A 19,351-nucleotide genomic window follows, 5' to 3' on the forward strand; every position below is an offset into this window, starting at 1 on the left:
AATTGGTTCATAACCATTAATATTTTGTTAGTACTTAGTGTTATGTTGCATCATGCAGTAAAAGTATTGAGTAAATGTGATGTTTTTTACCTCAAATTTAAGGTCATTCCTATTTTATTTGTGTACATTTTAATCATCAACATTAAAAGCACATTCTTTTTACGACTGAAATAACAGTAAAGGGTAAAGAAACTGAATTCGTAAAAATTAAAAACGGAAAAAACAGAATTCTAAAAAATTAAAACGGAAAAAACGGAATTTGGGAAAAAATAAAACGGAATTTGGGAAAAAATAAAACGGATTTTATAGGGCCCTAGCAGAGGTCATCAGTACCTGTGCATTGGGATGGTCAGTCATGTCCTCCTTCAGGTTATGCAGATCCCTCTGCAGCAGCTCCTCCAGCCGGGCCTGCTGCTGGTACCGCCTCTTTAGGCCGTCCACGTCCAGACCTGCAAACATCTCTGCAGGGAGCTCCGAGCTGGACGCCATCTTGGCTGGCTTGGAGGAGCCGCCGCCGCCGGCGTCTTTAGCGGGGGCGGGGCTTGGAGTGTCCAGGTGGGGTTTGGTGAAGGAGCTGCTGGATTTCCTGAGGGAGGCGCGGCGGCTGCCTTTGACCGCGGCCGGGGCGAGCTCCGATTCCGGGATCCTCGGACTCAGGGACGTCCTCGCTGTCCAGAACCAGCTTGTCCTGGGACAGGTCGTGCAGCGAGGGCTGGGGCAGGTGGAAGGGGCTGGAGGGAGGGAGCTGTTGGCTCTGAGCTGCAGGTGGAGGTGGGGCAGCAGGGGCCGGCGGTTCTGCCGGGACCGCTTTGTTGCGCCGGGCCTGAGCCTCCTTCAGCTTCTGGATCTTGAGGGCGTACTCGGACTCCAGCTGCTGCAGTCGGCGTTTCTGAGCGATGAGCTCAGCGAAGTGTCCCTCGGAGCCGCGGGGAGCCGCGTCCAGGCGCTGCAGCTTACTGGGCTGTGGAGACAGAACCGGAACGCGGTCAGAACTTCATGCGGAGATCAGAGGACCAAAAGCAAAAGCAGCAGGTGAAAACGTTCCAGTCCAGGAGCTTTGCAGAGTTTATCTGTCTCTAAAGGCTCCACATTACATCCCTAACCCACCGTAGCCCCGTACACAACAGGCACATTGCTAAGATTTTAACTACAGGCCCTGTGTGCCTGTTATACATTTGGTGACACTTGTTTCATAAGCAGGGTTTCCTCTGGGATGTTTTTTTTTTTTATACTTTTTTTTTTATTTAGCATCAGTCATACATTATATAATTTCAATTACAACAGACATGATACTGGGCGATAAATCGATCTAATTGATTAATTCGAATTTACAATTCTTTAAGATTTCATTTTTGGAAAATCTGGATTTTATTTTGCCAATACACTCATTGGGTTTCCATGAAGAGAACAGCATGTGATGCTGAATATATGTTTAGGCAAATGTATTGTCAAAATATTAAGTAGAAACTTTTTTTTACCATAATACGAGGTACTTCATTTACTTATTTACTTTTTTTTTTTTTTACTTAGTTTGAATTTCACAAGTACAGTGAAGCCTGTTCTTAGCTCAATGTGTAATACCACTAGCAGCAAATGTTTTGTTATATTTTCATTGTTTATAATGGCACGGCTGCCATCTTGTTTTACAAGCATGTTTCACAGCTTGTTTTTAGTTGCACTTTAAATTCAGGTCAACTCCCTGATGAAATGCTTGACATAAAAGCAAGGTTTTAAAATAATTTCTTTTTATGAAACAAAAAGGAGGAAAAAAAATCAATTAATCGGATTTGGTATGATTATATATATATAAATAAATAAAAAAGTAAAATGAAGATGTATAATAAGAAAAAACAAATAAAATTTAAAAAGGCTGTGCACCTCACAAAACATGGTACACATTGGTTTAATCAAAATCACAGATTCAAACGCAGGATGACTGTCTGAGGATCATTAAGTGGGCACAGTTTTTACCTAAATGTGTCAATATCGGACCGCAGATAGAGAAAAATGTGTCCTTGGATCCCCTTAGAGTATATTTTATTTTTCTCTGGGATGTTTTTAAACTATAATCATTAATTACGTCAATGCCGTTAAAAAGATCACTTTATGAAGTAATGTATGAATCGTTATGGCATGTGAATTTCTCCATTGTGAGATCAATAAAGACTATCTTATAAATTGCCTGAATCCACATCTGAACGCAGCAATCAGAGGCAGACACACTGAACGACGTGAATAAGGGATTTAAACTGTGTGGAAATTATTTTATATAACAGTCCCAGAGAGAGTGAGAAAAGAGACTAATAAAAAAAACTATATTAATTATATTTATATTCCACTTTGTAATCCAGGTGCATGCGTTATACATTTGCAATGTGAAAACAGAGCGGGTCTCCTCTCTGCTCTCGTTGATGCTTTTATGGGAAGTCGTTAAAAACAGAGAAAAGTCACTAGATTTGTCTCTGGTCACTTATATGAACAAAAAAAAAAGCAGCTAAGTTGGCAACGCCGGATTGTCGTCTCTAGTTTTCCTTCACCACTGAGAACAGCGCAGTAGCTTCAGACACTAGCAGCTTCGCAGCAAGTACATTTTAACACTTCATGATATTTAAATTAATTTAATTTATGATTAGAATAAGTGCACAGATATATGCCATGCTATATCACATGCCATTGTTTTAACAAATTTTATTCATACATTTTTTATTTATTCTGAAGGTGTGGCGGCTTTTTGTGGCGCCACCATCAAATCCATGTAACGTAAACCGTGAATAGGATAAAGAGCTGGTCAAATCATTGAGAAACTACAGTAAAGATGTTTCAGCAGACGCCGGCCAGAAGGAAACTTCTCTAATAACGCCTGGTTAAGATTAAAACATTTTATTATTCTTCCGGTAAGGTGTCTACGCTCTGAAAAGCAGCCGTTTCCTGTGAGTAACAGGAAGCCAAAGCGAGCTCTCACCGGCGTCTGGCTGGACTCTGAGGGGCGTTTGGGTCCTCTGCCGGCAGCCAGCTGAGCCTGCATCAGCTCTTGCTCCAGTCGGACCGCCACCGTCTTCTTCAGGGACACGCGCTTTTCGACACGCTGCACCTGCGTGGCACAGGACTCCTCTGTTAAATCTGTGAACAGAATGAAACCAGCGGGACGGGAGACACGCAGGAACACGGGCACCTGCTCCTGCAGCTTCCTCAGCAGGGTCCGGTTCGCCGCCACGATCTTCTCCGACGCCTGCAGCTGCTCTCTCAGTTTGACCACCTTGGCCTCGGCCGCCCTGAGGGTCTCCGTCTTCTTCAGCTCCTGCTGGAGCAGGTGTCTGAGGACGGCCTCGTCCCTCTGAAGCAGCTCTCTGCGGACACAGAGGACAAGACGCGGCGTCAGTCTCCGTAGAAAAGCTCAGTCACACTGCAAGAAGGGAACAAAAAGTAAGTCAAGTTTTCTTGAAATTAATATATTTGTCCTTGATTTAAGCAACTAAATCAGACTATTTGCCAATGGAGTGAGTGTTTTTACCCCTAAAATAAGATAATTAGACATCCTGCGCTTGAAATAAGATGATAGAGATGAAATGTTCCTATTTTAGGTGGAAGAATCTTATTCCATTGGCAAATAGTCCTATTTAGTTGCTTAAATCAAGGAAAAATGCATTAATTTCAAGAAAATTTGACTTACTTTTAGTTCCCTGTGTGCAGTGCAGCTCAGGCTGAACCGTGACCAGTGTTGAGGAGTAACGGATTACATGTAACGACGTTACGTAATTTAATCACAAAAAAAAGAGTAACTGTAGTTCAGTTACAGTTACAATGAGAAAATAGGTAATTCAGTTACAGTTACTTCCGAAAATATTAAGAATTACAAATTTAGCTACATTTTTTAAAAAATATAAAGAAAAACCTTTGCGAAATATGTAATGATATTTTTATTGCTTCGCGCCCTGTATCGCCGTTTCCCGCTACGGCTCCTTGTCTCTATCACTCTGATGATCCATCCTGTGCTGGTGGAGCCTTCTGAAAGAACAGCAAGCGAGAGGACGTTTCACGGTTTTATTTGGCTTCATTTTAAGGAAGAGAAAGATGCAACAAGGCGCTTTGCAACCATGCAGTCTCTTGTTATTCACACACAACAATAAACCGTGAGAGCCGACATGTGTTGTGAAACTGCAAAGCTTTGTCTTAAGCGGAAAATCAAACGCGCGTCTACACAGCTCAGCGTTCACAGTGTTGCGTTCGTGAGCGTCGGAAAGCTATGGTGCATTCAGGAGCATGGGACATTTTAATTTTTACAACGAAAAAGGCAGAAAACGGAACAGAACTTAACTCATACAATAATGTATTTATCCAGAAACAGTGTGGGCTTTCTTACAATACTGAATGCTCTATAATTGTATTTCTGTTATTTTTCATTATGCACATCTGCTAGCTTTTTATTCAAAAAAATCTATCAAAGTTTTTCAAAGCCTGTTTAAAAGCTCCAAATGGGGCTTCAGATCATACAGCAACAATTGTGCTGTCATTGTTTTACAGGGCAGAATTTGCATTTGCTGACTCTTGTCCTCTAACTACTGATGGATATACAGGGATAGAGTCATACAAGTGTCAATTCCCAATTCCGCTTTTTTAAGGTTCACATTCAGTTCTCAAAAATTAATGTTGAACATGGGTCAATACTCATTAAAACCTTAAAGTAATCAAAAAGTAATCAAAAGTAATTAGTTACATTACCTTTTAAAAGTAATCGAAAAAGTTACACTACAATTACATTTTAAACAAAGTAACTTGTAACTGTAACCAGGGTTCCTACAGCATAAGGCAAGTTAAATTGAAGACTTTTTAAGACTTTTTAATGCCACTTGAAATAAAAAGTTAAGACCAACTTCACGATAAACAAGATAAACCTGGTTGCGACAACTTCAACCAAATGTTTATTTTAACATAAATCATTACCTTCTGGCTCAGTAGACATGTTAAAGATTTTGAAAAACATCCCATATAGGAAGAAAGCTAAAAAACACACAAATTACAGATATATTTTTAACAACTACTGAACTGAATTCACAAACTTTGTTTTGTTCCCTACTAAAATAAACTATAAATCAGTTTTAAAAAACCACAACATAACCAGTGGCAACTCTTTTTAACAGCTATAGTCCGGCTGCAACAGTTTTTATTGGTTCCACTAGCGGGACGGAACCAATAATGGTTACATTGAGCCGTTTGGTAAATTAAAAAATATATAATTGTGTCAATTATTTTACTGTTTGGTAAGGATTACAAAAATAAAATCCTATTTATGACCTGGTAACAATTTTAAGACCTAAGAAAGATTGATTTAAGACATTTTAATGCTAATTAAGGCCTTAGTTTTATATTATAGAATTCAATGCCTTTTAAGGCTTTTTAAGGATCTGCAGGAACCCTGTGTAACGGTTTACATTTTTAAGTAACTAACCCAACACTGACCGTGACCACCTTACAAACGGGCCTGCAGGGTAAAACACCGTCACCTGGTCTCTGCAGGGGGGGGGGCGTCTCACCTGTGCTTGTCGAGTCGCAGCTCCACCTCGTTCAGCCTGAGCTCGGCGGCCGGTTTCGAGGAGGACTCCAGAGCAGGTTCAGCGGCGGCGGCCGGTGAGTCCAGATCCTTCAGCATCCTCTGCTTCTCCCTGCTGCAGCGCCAGAGCACGGTTCAGTCCTCAAACAGCTCAACGTGTCAACCAAGCGTGTGTTGGTGGGGCAGCTTCCCGTTCCTACCTGGCAATCTCCTCTTTGAGCAGACGGTACTCCGCCTTCTTGGCTTCGGAGAGAGTTTCCAGGGTCCTGACCGGGTTGTTCTCCTTCTCAGACGCGGAGGCTGCTTTCGGCTTCGTCGCCTGGCAGAGATCGGAAAAGGGAGCGGCTGTAAACGCGGAGCGCGGCAGATAATCTCGCTGCATGTTCAGAGCGTGGCCCACCTCCACGGTCCTTCGCACTTCTTTGATCATGAACTCCAGACCGCCGAAGACGGCCTGGGAGGAGCTGCAGGCGTCCATGTCTGAGTCGCTGTCGTCTGAATCTTTGAGGGAAACCACCACGGACTTGTGCCTGGGTAGCTGCAGAGAGAGAGAGAGCGCAGGAAAGAGGCTGATTCTGATTCTGGCGTGAAAACGCGTAACAGACGAAGGTCAGCAGAGACACGCGGGAGCGTCTTACCACCAGTGGACCTCTGACGGCAGGATGCGCTCCTCTGAACCTGCTGTTCCGAGACGGGGGCACCATATTCAGGCTGACCGTGCTCAGGTTGCCTCTGGGGGGCGGCGGGACCTCTGCAGGAGGCGGACAGCCCGGAGATGGAGGACCGCTGGAGCTCTTCTGCACAGGAGGGAAAACATTTTATTTGTGACCTTAGCAGCACACTGCAAAAAGGGAACTAAAAATCAGTGTTGTATAGTAACGAAGTAAAAATACTTCACTACTGTACTTAAGTATATTTTGGAGTACTTTATACTTTTCCCGAGTACAACATTTTTTGATAACTTTTACTTTTACTTCACTATATTTCTGAACTTAATTGCATACTTTTACTCCATTACATTTTCAATGTTTTGTTTAGTTACTCGTTACAAAAAGAGAGAGAGAGAGAAACAAGTGTTTTGACCCCACCTACTGAGTGACTGTGACAAAGTCGGGATTTGCCTGGTCTTGTTCATCACCACCAACAGGATAAGAAGCTGGTTCAGTGGTAAAGCAGATTAAATTAACCTTGTGGTTTAGGTAAAGCATCTAATAGCAGAGTCCTAATTTTCTTAACTAAATGATAACCTGCAGGTGTATCTATTAGCAGGTTTACCACTTCCTGTAGGTTAACTAAGCCTGGTTTATCACTTAACCATGTTCTTAGTATACACCCCCTTTGCCTGCACTTGGTTGTGTGTTGGTTGCTTAGCACTGACCTTGCTTGAAGAAGGAAAACAAAGCTTACAAAAAGGTTGTATTTTCTGTCTAAACTTGGTCTAAATTTCTCCTGCACTTGGCTGTTTATATTATTTCAAGTGAATTTGACTTGAAATGTCATTCAAACTGCATTTGCTTTGTTTTACTTTTTACTTATACTTTTTATTACATTACTTGGGTACATCTATTTTTACAGTAATTTATATACTTAAGTACAAGACATTTCAGATACTTTAAGACTTTAACTCAAGTAACATTTCAGTCAGTGACTTGGACTTTTACCAAAGTCATATTTTGGAGAAGTACTTATACTTTTACTTGACTCCGAGTTTTCAGTACTTTATACAACACTGCTAAAAATAAGTAAAGTTTTCTTAAAATTAGCATATTTTCCCTTGATTTGAGCAGCTAAATAAGACTATTTGCCAATGGAATGAGTAATTGTACCCCTAAGATGAGATAATTAGACATCCAGCACTTGAAATAAGATAATGGAGATGAAATGTTCTTATTTTAAGTGCAAAACTCTTATTCCATTGGCAAATAGTCTTATTTAGCTGCTCAAATCAGGGAAAAAGACACTAATTTCAAGAAAATTTTACTTACTTTTAGTTCCATTTTTGCAGTGCAGGGAACTGGGCTCAGCCCGTCTCTGCTGTCAGCCGAGACAAAAGTGATCTCATATCATGAGAACTGGTCACAGGGTAAAGCCTGCTGCTGCTTAGGGCTGAACAATTAATCGCATTTTCAATATAATCGTGATTTAAAATAAGGCAATTTCCAAATCGCAGAGGTCTGCAATTTTTGGCTATGTAACAATTAAGGAATTAGACACGTCCATTAGGTGTTGGTAAAATGTTTAAAGTGGGTTTGCCTCCACATGGAAGGGAAGACAGTTGCAGCAGTGAGATAATCTAATTTTATTACTTGTTTTAGAGTTTATATAATCATACATAGCATTAAGTACTGGTCAATCAGTTTAATACATAAACATGCTTGTTGGTTGCACTTTATCTTCAACAAGGGTTGATGTCCAATTAAATTAAAAAATGTTCTCTTGAATAATATTCTGATCAATAGAAACATTAAAAGTTCATATCTAAAATAGTCCTTGTTTTCAAACATCTTTATTTAGAGGCCATTTTTGTTGCTTGTGGTTAATGCAGAGAAAAGTCAAAATTGCAATTTTGATTGAAATATATTGTAGGCAGAACGCAATCATTTCTGCTCTGAGTTTAGATGCTGTGGGTCTTATAGCAACTAATCCACACAGCGAGGAAACAAATTGATTTGTTGTTTGTATATATTTTGAAACACATGATAAATTAAACTGGAAAAAAAATCGTATTAAATCACAATATTAAGAAAAAAAAAATCGCAATTAGATTATTTTACAAAATCGTTCAGCCCAACTGCTCCTGACTTATAAACTTGCTCCCTGCCTGTTCCTGGTAAATGAGTTAGCTCATGTGGTCATGAAACTGTTGCTTCTAGTCCAAACGTGCGGAGGAACCGCTTCCTATGAAATGACGCGTTTGTGTGTCATCGTCAGGACAGACGACTGATGACTCCGTGTGACAAACACAGTCATGGTTTTCTAGCTGGGACCTGCTCAACCAGTCCGACCAGCGAGACTCACCTCGGCTACTGCCACCCTCTTGTTGGCCATGGACATAAGACACGTTTCCCTGAGCAGCATCTCTTCCTCCTCCTCTTCGTCAGCAAACGGAGGCTTGGGGGGAGGCTCCAATTCATCCGGAGGTGGCGGGAGAGGGGGAGGTGGGGGAGGAATACCTGACAGGATGGGGGAGAGGAAGGACTGCTGCAAATCCTGAGGAGGGGGAGGGAGACAACCGTCTGCATTAATCAAACAATTCATATAGCGATAAATTTTTCACCAAAGTAAAGGACCACATTGTGAAAACAGAAATAAGTGGGAAGCATTCCATTTTGAGGTTATTTTGACAGGTGAATGTTAGGAAGTGTTCCATTTTGAGGAACTGACTATTAGACAATGCATTGGGCTGCATTCCATTCTGAATTTACATTATAGGGTCATGGTAGTAGGGAGCGTTCCATTTTGAATTTACATGATTTTATTATTTTTAAATGGAGGCATTCCATTATGAATTTACAATAAAGGATCAGGGTAGTAGGGAGCATTCCCTTCCATTTTGAGTTTACATTAATGTTTTTTTTTTTTTTTAAAAAGGGAAGCATTCCATTATGAATTTACCATAAAGCAGGCGTGTCCAAAGTGCAGCCCGGGGGCCATTTGCGGTCCCTGTGCCAATTGCGTTTCAAGAAAGATTTGGCCAACCAACACTTTATTATTTATAATTATTAGTTAAAGTTAAAATCTTACATTTAATTGTTGGGTACAACACAAAAAACATCTATCCAGTGACTTTAACTCAAATGCAGACTTTGTTGCACTAAAGTCTGATTGGAATGTATTTATTAAAAGTGGCTGAATACAGATTGTCTAATTTGTTTATTTAAAATGATCATATTTTGTAGAGCAGGTAAAACATTTTTTTGCAATTGTTTGGTTATGTTATTTTTTTTATTAATTTTTTTGGCCCTTGAGTGCTTTTCACTTCATAATTTCAGCCCACGAGCCAAAAAGTTTGGGCACCCCTGCCATAAAGGGTGAAGGTAATGGGGAGCGTTCCATTTTAAGTTTATATAATTTTTTTTTTTTTAAAGGGGAAGCATTCCATTCTGAATTTACAGGAAAGGGTCAGGGTTAGAAAGGAGCGTTCCATTTTGAGTTTACATTGAGGGATTATGGTGGTGGGGCGCGCTCCAATTTGATGAGTCGATAGTAGACAACGCTGTTGTGGAGGACTTTCTAATACAGGTTTACAATAAATGATCACACTTCATCCTCAGTTTTTCTTACAGTGTGGGAAGCATTTCATTTTGAGGAGTTGGTACGAAGTGTTCCACTATCAGAGTGTTGGGAAGTGCTCCATTCTGAGAAGCTCATTTCAGAGTTTAAATGAAAGTATCAGAATGGTGGGAAGTGTTCGCTTTTAAGGGGCTGATGTTAAAAATGAAGATAGTTGTGGGGAGCATACCATTCCGTAGCCCTCAGCCACATAGAGGCCCAGGGGAGGAAAGCACGCCGTCTCATCTGCAGGCAGCAGGCTGTGCAGTGGCGACGGCACTGATGAAAACAGGAAACGTCTTATTTAACAGTAAAGAGGAAGCACAGAGCAGTTCACGTGTTTCCTGCTCACCTGGCGAGCTGGTCTCACTGTCCGTGTCCATTGCAACCTCGTCGTAGTTGTCGTACTGGTAGAGGTTCCCCGAGGTGTCCAGACCGGGCTTTCCGGCACATTTCCTGTGGTCCTGGTCTCTGGACTGTACACGGACAGCTGATTGGTGACTGCGTGAAACCATCACACACACATACACCTGAGCACAGGGTGAGCTCTTACCCTGCTGCGCGTCCGCTTCCCCCCCACCAGCTTCATGAAGCGGTTGTACTGCTCGTCCTGGTTGGACAGGTCCCGGATGCGGCGGATCTCCTCCTCACGTTTCCGCCGATCGTCCTCCTCCTGCCGCCGAGTCTCGTCCTGCTTCCGCTGCTGCTGCAGCTTCCAGGTGCGGAGCTGCTGTTTCCTGGCCGCCTGCTTGGCGGTGGAGCCTGGAGAGAGAGCGGCAGAGTCGAGGCCCGTCAGATCAGACGGGCGGTCGTGACCTGGCGGGGAGCAAAGCCACCACAGGGCGTCTGCAGGCGAAACGCACACACACGTCTCTCAGAGTCGCCTCACCTGGACTGATCAGCCTCTTTGTGCCATGAGCTTTTCCCGGAGTTCGGCTCCTGTCAGCCGGGACTCTGGGGCCGGGTTTCGGACTCTGTTTGAGTCGGTCTCTGTCGGCCGGCCGGGGCCCGCTCTTGTTTTTATCCCTGTCTGACAGCGTGGACCTGCTCCTGTTCTGCTCTGCTGCGGCGGCGGCGGCGGCAGCTGCAGAAGAGGCGGACCTGGTCGTGACCCGTTGCCGGTCAGGCGGAGTTGCCCCGGGACCAGGAAGAGAGTTCTTCTCCTGGGAGGCTTTAACGATCCGGTCTTTGCTCTTCCTCATCACCTGCTGCTCCTGCTGCTGCCACTTCTTACTGGCCGACTGCAGCGCCAGGAGGCGGAGCTGCAGCTCTGACAGCTCTTCCTCCTCCATCTTCTCCACGGGCTGAGAAGAAAAAGTTACACGCCGTTAACGTCACATGGTCACATGACCCACGACCTGCTGGGAGGCATCCAACAGGTCCCCCCCCCCCCACCAGAGAACAACGAGAACCTGGTAAAAATATTTCACATGGCTGCAGCGCTATCATGCTAATGGAAATGATGGCATCTGCCCATTTTCTATTTTTACTACCACAGACAGCACACTGGAAAAATGTATCTAAAAATAAGTAAAATGTTCTTAAAGTTAGTGTATTTGTCCTTGCTTTGAGCGGGTGAATAAGATTAATTGCCAATGGAATGAGTATTTTGACCCCTAAAATAAGATAATTAGACATCCTGCACTTGAAATAAGATGATAGAGATGAATTGTTCCTATTTTAAGTGCAAAAATCTTATTCCATTGGCAAATCATCTCATTTACCTGCTCAAATCAAGGAAAAATCCACTAATTTTAAGAACATTTTACTTATTTTAAGTTCTGTTTTGCAGTGCATCTATCAGACTGCCTGCCGTATCCTGCTCACTGAAACCAAGCAGGACATTGAGCTGCGGTGTGTTGCAGCCCAGACACCGAGTTTGAAATGTTCAGGGTTGGGTTCGGCAGGTCCGCTTCAGAGGAGTTCCCACTGGATCTGTGGAGGCCAAACAGACCGACACGCACCTGCAGACGTCAACAGACGGACCCATCTCCGTGCAAACGAGGTAAAGTAATCAACTGAACCAAGCTGTGTGTGCGTGTCTGATGCAGCATGCAGCCGTGTTCGTAGATTAGAGATCCTGACAGGACGGTGGGTGAGGATGGTCTAGACCAGGGGCCTTCAATTCCGATCCTGGAGGTCCGGTGTCCTGCAACTTTTAGGATGTGTCCCTGGTCCAACACGGCTTAATCAAATGGCTGAATTAGCTCCTCAAACCAGCCAACAACACGCTGCTCTACAGATCTGAAGAACCTCGTAGTGCAAAACCGATGCCCTCTACCCAACTCCACTGCTGCGTCCTTATTCTTAGACTTAGACAAACTTTATCGTCATTTTGTATGCACAGAGTGCGTACAGAACGAAATTTCATTTGCATACAGCTTAAGAATTTCAGTGAATTGCAGTGGATTCCAGAATAAAGTAACTTAGCAGGATAATAAAATAACTTTGCAGGATAAATGAAGTAACTTTGCAGGATAGAAAAAAAGTAATTTTGCAGGACATTCCAGGATAATTCTGCTCCTCTTCCAGCACAACGTGGGAAAACTGAATTAAACACTTAGATTTCACAGTTCATCCTTCGTTATATTCGTTTTGTAGTAGTCTGGTAGTCACAGTGAACTATCCTGAGATCATTGCAGCCGATTTCACCACTGAGCTATATAATACACTGGAGTGCTAATCACCGTCTGTTTGAACGAGTTGCTTTGAAGCCACCAGCCGCCATATTGGTACTCCCTATTTCCCCCCAGTAATTAGGGAATATGTGCGCTACAGCATCGAATAACGAGGATTTTCTCATGTTCAGGGGGGCTTAAAACTTTTAAAATGTCAAATGCCATATACTTTTATGTCATGTTCCAAAACTATCAAGTACTGAGAAAGTCATGTGCTGAAATATTTTGCATTTTATTCATTTAAATATATATGTTTAACATTTATAAATATATAAATAACAATATACAAAAACATATATTTACATATGTGTATACATATATATACACATATACACATACTTATATATACATATATATCTAATATGAATAACATGTAAAATATTTCAGCACCTAATTTCCTAGTAGTTGATAGTGTTAGTACATCCACTGACTGTAGAATTACCTGTGAAACGTTTTCACACAGCCAGAAAACTGCTTGTTGTTGCAACCAAATCCTGTGGGATTCTGTGAGAGTAGGGAGTAGCAAGATGGCGGCCAGTGACTTCAGTTTTTCGGCAAAATCAGCACTCCAGTGTATTATATAGCTCAGTGGATTTCACCTCTTCCTAACCGACTTACTCAGATCTGGAGCAGCTGGAATATCACGGGGTTTGGTGACAGACAAACAGAAAGAGGGGCGGGGCCAGAAATGTTGACCAGGCGTGCACCAGTAACCCAGAGTCTATCTGAAAACACTCGTTGACTCCTACAGACTGACATACATGAACCGATCTGTGTGTTCAGTCAGTCGTGCTGCGTCCAGCGGGGCGTAGCGGCAACCATCACAGCTCACCTTGTCACACGACACGATGGACTCCTCGCTGGAGGCCGACGATTCGCTGCGACACAAGCCGACATCCTGGGCGCTCCGCTTCTCCTCTTGACTGGTTTCCTCGCCACAGGTCACGCTCCGCTTCTCCACAGCTGCAGCCGCATTTCCTTCAGGTTCTGCGGCCTCCGAGCTTCCTGCTTCGGCACCTGGTGGCACACAGCGACGCTAAAATGAAACACCACCTGAAAGGAAAGCTGGGTTTCTTGCAGAGTCAAAGCCTCGTGTCTGAGCGTGGAAACCGGCTGACACAGTTAGGCTGACATTTTCTGCTGTTAGCCACTCCCTTACTGAGCAGAATGCAGCAAAACAGCTTTTTACTCATCACAGGTGGCGCCGATCCACTAGTTGACGCGGAGAACCGCCTCAGATGAAGCCGTCTTTTTGATGGAAACATGTTCTTAAAGTTAAAAGGTACATAGCTACATAGTATGCTTATAAAAAAAGACCAAAAACCGTTTGGTCATAATAAAATAAGGTTTTATACACCAAGCCTCCATCTTGGTAGTTTTCATGGTCCTTCTTGAGCCGAAAGATAATGTGCTCTCGGGCGTGCTTAACAAATATATTGTATTTTTCAGACAATAAGGATATCCGGATTATATGGTGCACTAAATATTCCTCTAAGTGTGTAATATCCCTCCACCCCTCCACGTCCACAGCTCTCTATCCGTCTCTGTCAGGAGGACAGAGTAGCTGCACTACACTACCCTGTTTCTAACATAAGGCCAAAATAAACGTAACTTTTATATTGTCAGGCAGTCTTGTAGACAGATATAAGGCACGGCAGGAATTTTTGAGAAAATTTAAGGATTTTTATGTGCGTCTTATAGTTCGAAAAATACGGTAAACCGACGTGGCGCCATCTAGTGACAGAATTCCAGAACTATCATAATGCCGGTTTTCTTAATTAATAAATACCTTGTAAATAATGCCGGACCGAGCCTGACCCTCTGCAACGCCTCACAGTAAAGCCGCAGCTCAGTATTATTAATTACATAAACCGATCTACAGCAACTTTAAGAGCCTCATTATCAGAACATTTACTAACGTCAATCTACTTTGTGGTCACACCTGAGCCTCAGCAGGTTTAGCGTCTGCTTCAGTGAACACCAACATTTATACCGTTTTCCCAGAGACTTTCCCGTCTTTTTCCTCTTGGAATCATATTTTTCTCGACTTTTTTTCCCCACAGGAACTTGGAACATTCTTCGTTGTTTCGCTGGGAGATGCTATTAGCCGTTAGCCGCTTCCTTGTTTTAACTCCTGCTGCGCATGCGCAGTGATGTACTTCCGTTAAAATCGTAAATGACACGAAAGGCTTTATTTACTAACAAACTGAGCAAAAACAAAGTATAAAACACCAAAACTAACAACTAATACGCCATCAGGACGTGGTAATCTTTCATAAAAAAAAAAACTTTCTATGCAACCAGAGGGAGCTACTGCTGACGTATATGTGGCGCACCCAAAACAGGTGACCACATTGGTCATATGTTTATTAGTAAATTAATATGATCTCTATGTACACATATATATATATATATATATATATATATATATATATATTTACACTGTCGCTTTAAGGAATGGCACAAGCAGTTGCGTTCCGGTTGCTATGGGAACGGACCTCCGCTTGCTCTCAGATCCAATTTGGTAGAAAACATGGAAAGCTGCTGTGTCTAAATCTCCTTTTATTCCACCTGTCTTTCAGGTCAGTAATGGGTAAACTGTCCATCTTTACATGTCTGTTTGATAACCGATTGTAGTGTTGTTTATAATCTAACAATAAAAGTATAAAAAGAAAGTTTGCCGTTGATCAAGGCAGCTAGCTGAGGTAGGCTACTGTAAACCGTTAGCCAGTAGAATAACGGTTTAACTGGAATAACGGTACTGCAAACAGTTAGCTGCCGTCTCTTGGTTCATTTTCAGGTAACATAGCATGTTGAGCTCCGACACTCAGCTTGTTAGAAGCGGTTATGTTGACAAGTTTAATGACTATGATTTAGCAAATACACACGGGTGAAGATGAATAAGTACACACTGTTTTTAAAAACGGTTATTTTGCCAACTTGAACAAGTAGGAATTAGTCCGCACAAACAGGGTTTACAAAGGGTTTTGTAAATGGTCATTGCTGTTTAGTTTAAGTGATTTAAAGTGATTCTTATATCTTGTAGCCTTTGTCAGTAATCAAATGCAGTTTGAATGTTTTAGCCCAGTATTTGCTAGGCAGCTATATGCAGCTACAACTTTAATCACAATGTAGCCATGTTAAAGCACTCTATGAAGCCACAGTGGCCTTGGATAACTGATATGTTGGAAGATGAATATAGAGCATAGGATATGTGATATTCTGTTATATTGGGAGATTACAATATGGCAATGTTTTGTATGAATTGTTATGTATGCATTGCTATCTACTATTGTATATTTGTGTATTGTGTGCTTTGTGTGTTGTGCACCACACTGGAGCTTGAGCGAGACAGTTGATGCACAGGTGTTTTGTGGTTTATTCTGAATAAATAACTCAGATCCAATTTGGGAGAAAACATGGAAAGCTGCTGTGTCTAAATCTCCTTTTATTTCACCTGTCTTTCAGGATATTTAAATTTGTTATTACAGTCCCATATTTGGGACCTGTAACATATATAAAAAATAAAAGTCATAACGTGGCTATGCACCTTTAATTTCTGTGTGCCAAACCTGGAGATGCTGTTAAACCTGCATCCTGAGACCGCTCCCCTCACCACGGGGCGCCGGTCCAGAGGAGGACAGGGGAGCAGCAGAGCGGTTCCGGCCATCAGACTCACCATCAGCGCCGCCTCCTCCGTCCTCCGCCTCCAGCCTGCACCGCAGCTCGTCCAGCTCCGCGGGCGTGGGAAGTTTATGCCGAAGCGGTTTGATGTTGAACGCCTGGAAAACTTTCTTCTCGTCCTGCTCCAGCTGCTCTGCTCCCACTGGACCCAAAGGCAGTTCTGGTGTTGGTTCTGGTACCAGTGCGGCGTCCGCCGGAGGAGCGGCGGCGGCGGCGGCGTCGGCGTCCTCCGCGGCCGGCTCCAGCGCCATGGTCTCGGCTTTGCGGATGCAATCGAGCTCCAGCTGGATCTGCTTGTACTTGGACAGCAGGTCCTCGAAGCTCTCGTCCATGCTGGGGTCGGGTCTGTTGATGTTGGAGCCCACCTTCCTGACCCGGACCCTGGGCCCCGGCTTCTCTGAGGTTCCTGATAAGGAAACCTAATTATTTTTGAGAGTCGGGGAAAAGAGAAGTGGGGAAATTATTAAATCTTTTTTTTTTTTGCCCACAATGCTGACCGAGGGAAGTTGGTCCAGAAACTTCCAGTTTAATGAAAAAAAGAAAAAACAACTAACATTTCATCTAAACTATTTTTCTATAATTTTCTAATCCTTTTCAAACAGCAGAGAAAACCAGAGCAGCTTAATCATTTGAAAATAAACTGTTACCAAAGCACATAAATCACCGTAGTAACACCTCTTAATTTTTAAATAAATATAAAATCTGGGGCAGCAGAACCAAAGCACATGGATCGCTCTGATCTGGATCGGTAATTTTTTTTAGATAAATCTTTTTCTGCTACCTGTCCAGGTGTGAGGAAACACGACCTTTATTTAATGGACGCATAATTAAACATTTTCACTTGTTTTTTTTATAAAAAACTGATGTTCACTTTCAAACGGCTGTAATCTCGTCAGAACCAATGACCCATAATCAGGAATAACCCTAAATGTGTCAGGTGACCAACCGGGTCCGGTTCTGAACCCGTCAGATCCATAAAGGATACGCTTTCTGGAGGGGGATCCGTGGAGGTCCACGGGTCCGGGTCTCCCATGCCCGCCTCTGCTGTTCCCCCCAACACCTCTGCCTCGGTTCCAGGACCCCCGGCCTCCGTTCGGCAACACCCGATGCCGAAACCTCCCGAGGGCTCCGTGGCTCCGCTCCCAGAAGTTGGACCGGTTGTTGGTCTCTCCGTGCAGCCCGAGTCCGGGCGGCGGCGGCAGCGGCGGCATCCCGGGAGGCGGCGGGGCAGGAGGCCGGTCAGGCTGCCTCAGGTTGGGGGGGAACGGCCCGTGGAGGTGAGGCCCGGGGTTGTAGGGCATCATGAGCCTAAAGTTCTGCTGTGGTGGACCCAGTAGAGGCCGCATGCCGTGCGGTGATTGGTGCTGTTTTCTCGGCCGCGGCCTGGCGCCGCCGCGGGGCCTACGCCCCTCCCCCCGCCGCGGTGGAGCCCTCTCCTCGGTTTCGTCATCACAGATCTCTCCGTCCTCTAGCTCCCCGTCCTCTGCCGTTGGTCGACCGGCTTTATTTCCTTTCATGTCAGGGTGATCGCGCGCTGTGGATCACCGGGCGGCCGCGTCCTCTGGCTGGATCTCTCGCTTGTCCTACGTCCGGCTGCCCCGATCTTCTCGGCTAGCTCACTTCTAGCTGAACTGCTGTTAACCTGAACTACCGCGATACAAAGCGAGAGTTCAGCTTCCTGGAAGCAGACCATATAAGGAAGGACGAAACTGATGCAGTCTGATTATCGGAATCTGCTTTTATTTTGCCCCAAGACTGACACAACCAAGGTATTTATATGGGGTAAGATAGCTGTCAATATAAACTTATACGTAGGTGTCTGGATTTGTAAATGTAAGTCAATAAACGTGAATAGATTTAAGATTTGTATTTGTTCCTGGTTGTCAAAATGTTACTGACACTACCCACAAATATACAATAATATGATGTACTCACCCTTGTAATAAGTTGTAATAAGTACAGATTTTCTGTAATTTCTGCTAATAATTAATTTAATTTAATGTCTTTTTTGTTTTGTTCTCTTAATTTAATTGTGTTTTAGTTTGGTGTTTAAATACTTCATTCAGTAGGTCTCGGTTTTGTCCATTGAGGATTTGCACAATTGTTAATTGCCATGTTTCTTTGTACATTTTTGATTGAATAAAGTAAAAAAAAATCATATATATGTGTGACATCAGATGTGTCATCTGTGAGAATACAAGTTTGAAGTTACAAATACAGCGATAAAAAGCGAGAGTTCAGCTTCCTGGAAGCAGACCATATGGAAGGACGAAACTGATGCAGTCTGATTATCGGAATCTACTTTTATTTTGCCCCAAGACTGACACAACCAAGGTATTTATATGGGGTAAGATAGCTGTCAATATAAACTTATTTGTAGGTGTCTGGATTTGTAAATGTAAGTCAATAAACGTGAATAGATTTAAGATTTGTATTTGTTCCTGGTTGTCAAAGTGTTACTGACACTACCCACAAATATACAATAATATGACGTACTCACCCTTGTAATAAGTTGTAATAAGTACAGATTTTCTGTTATTTCTGCTAATAATTAATTTAATTTAATGTCTTTTTTGTTTTGTTCTCTTAATTTAATTGTGTTTTAGTTTGGTGTTTAAATACTTCATTCAGTATGTCTCGGTTTTGTCCATTGAGGATTTGTACAGTTGTTAATTGCCATGTTTCTTTGTACATTTTTGATTGAATAAAGTAAAAAAAAAAAAACTCATACATACGTGTGACATCAGATGTGTCATATGTGAGAATACAAGTTTGAAGTTACAAAGTTACAACTTTGCAACAGTACAAGTTTAAATCAAGTCTCAGAGAGGAGCAGAGAAAATGGTGGCATTTAAGAATCAAAAATGTTTATTGTTACCATGTCTTACCATGGTGAAATTTAACATACAATTTAACATATAACATGCAGACACAACCTACATAATACGTACAGTGCATAGTTTAGTGGCTCCTCTTCTTCAGGAAACTGAAGCAGTCTGGACTTTCCAGTAAGCTGTTAAAAAACTTTTACCGAACTACCATAGAAAGCATTTTATATCTCAGTATATAAAATGTATCTGTGTGGTATGGAAGCTGCTCATTGCGGGAGAGGAAGGATTCAGCACGGGCGATGAGGACAGCGCAGGGGATTGTGTGATGCCATCTTCAA

General features: G+C 42.8%; 1 protein-coding gene across 1 annotated transcript in view; it reads right to left on the reverse strand.

The window, feature by feature from the left end:
- LOC105929624 (zinc finger C3H1 domain-containing protein) overlaps positions 1–17,806 on the reverse strand; it is a 43,740-nt gene extending 25,934 nt beyond the window's left edge. The window contains 16 exon segments of the mRNA XM_036125451.1: positions 334–643; positions 645–961; positions 2,963–3,091; positions 3,173–3,347; positions 5,532–5,663; positions 5,749–5,867; positions 5,949–6,086; positions 6,187–6,345; positions 8,567–8,758; positions 10,011–10,099; positions 10,173–10,296; positions 10,374–10,582; positions 10,710–11,124; positions 13,331–13,515; positions 16,178–16,579; positions 17,168–17,806. Coding sequence (XP_035981344.1) covers positions 334–643; positions 645–961; positions 2,963–3,091; positions 3,173–3,347; positions 5,532–5,663; positions 5,749–5,867; positions 5,949–6,086; positions 6,187–6,345; positions 8,567–8,758; positions 10,011–10,099; positions 10,173–10,296; positions 10,374–10,582; positions 10,710–11,124; positions 13,331–13,515; positions 16,178–16,579; positions 17,168–17,699 — 3,627 coding nt within the window. The 5' untranslated portion in view covers positions 17,700–17,806.
- Between the last annotated feature and the right edge of the window lie 1,545 nt (positions 17,807–19,351).

Source organism: Fundulus heteroclitus, chromosome 2 (assembly GCF_011125445.2).
Source record: "Fundulus heteroclitus isolate FHET01 chromosome 2, MU-UCD_Fhet_4.1, whole genome shotgun sequence".
Taxonomy (NCBI): domain Eukaryota; kingdom Metazoa; phylum Chordata; class Actinopteri; order Cyprinodontiformes; family Fundulidae; genus Fundulus; species Fundulus heteroclitus.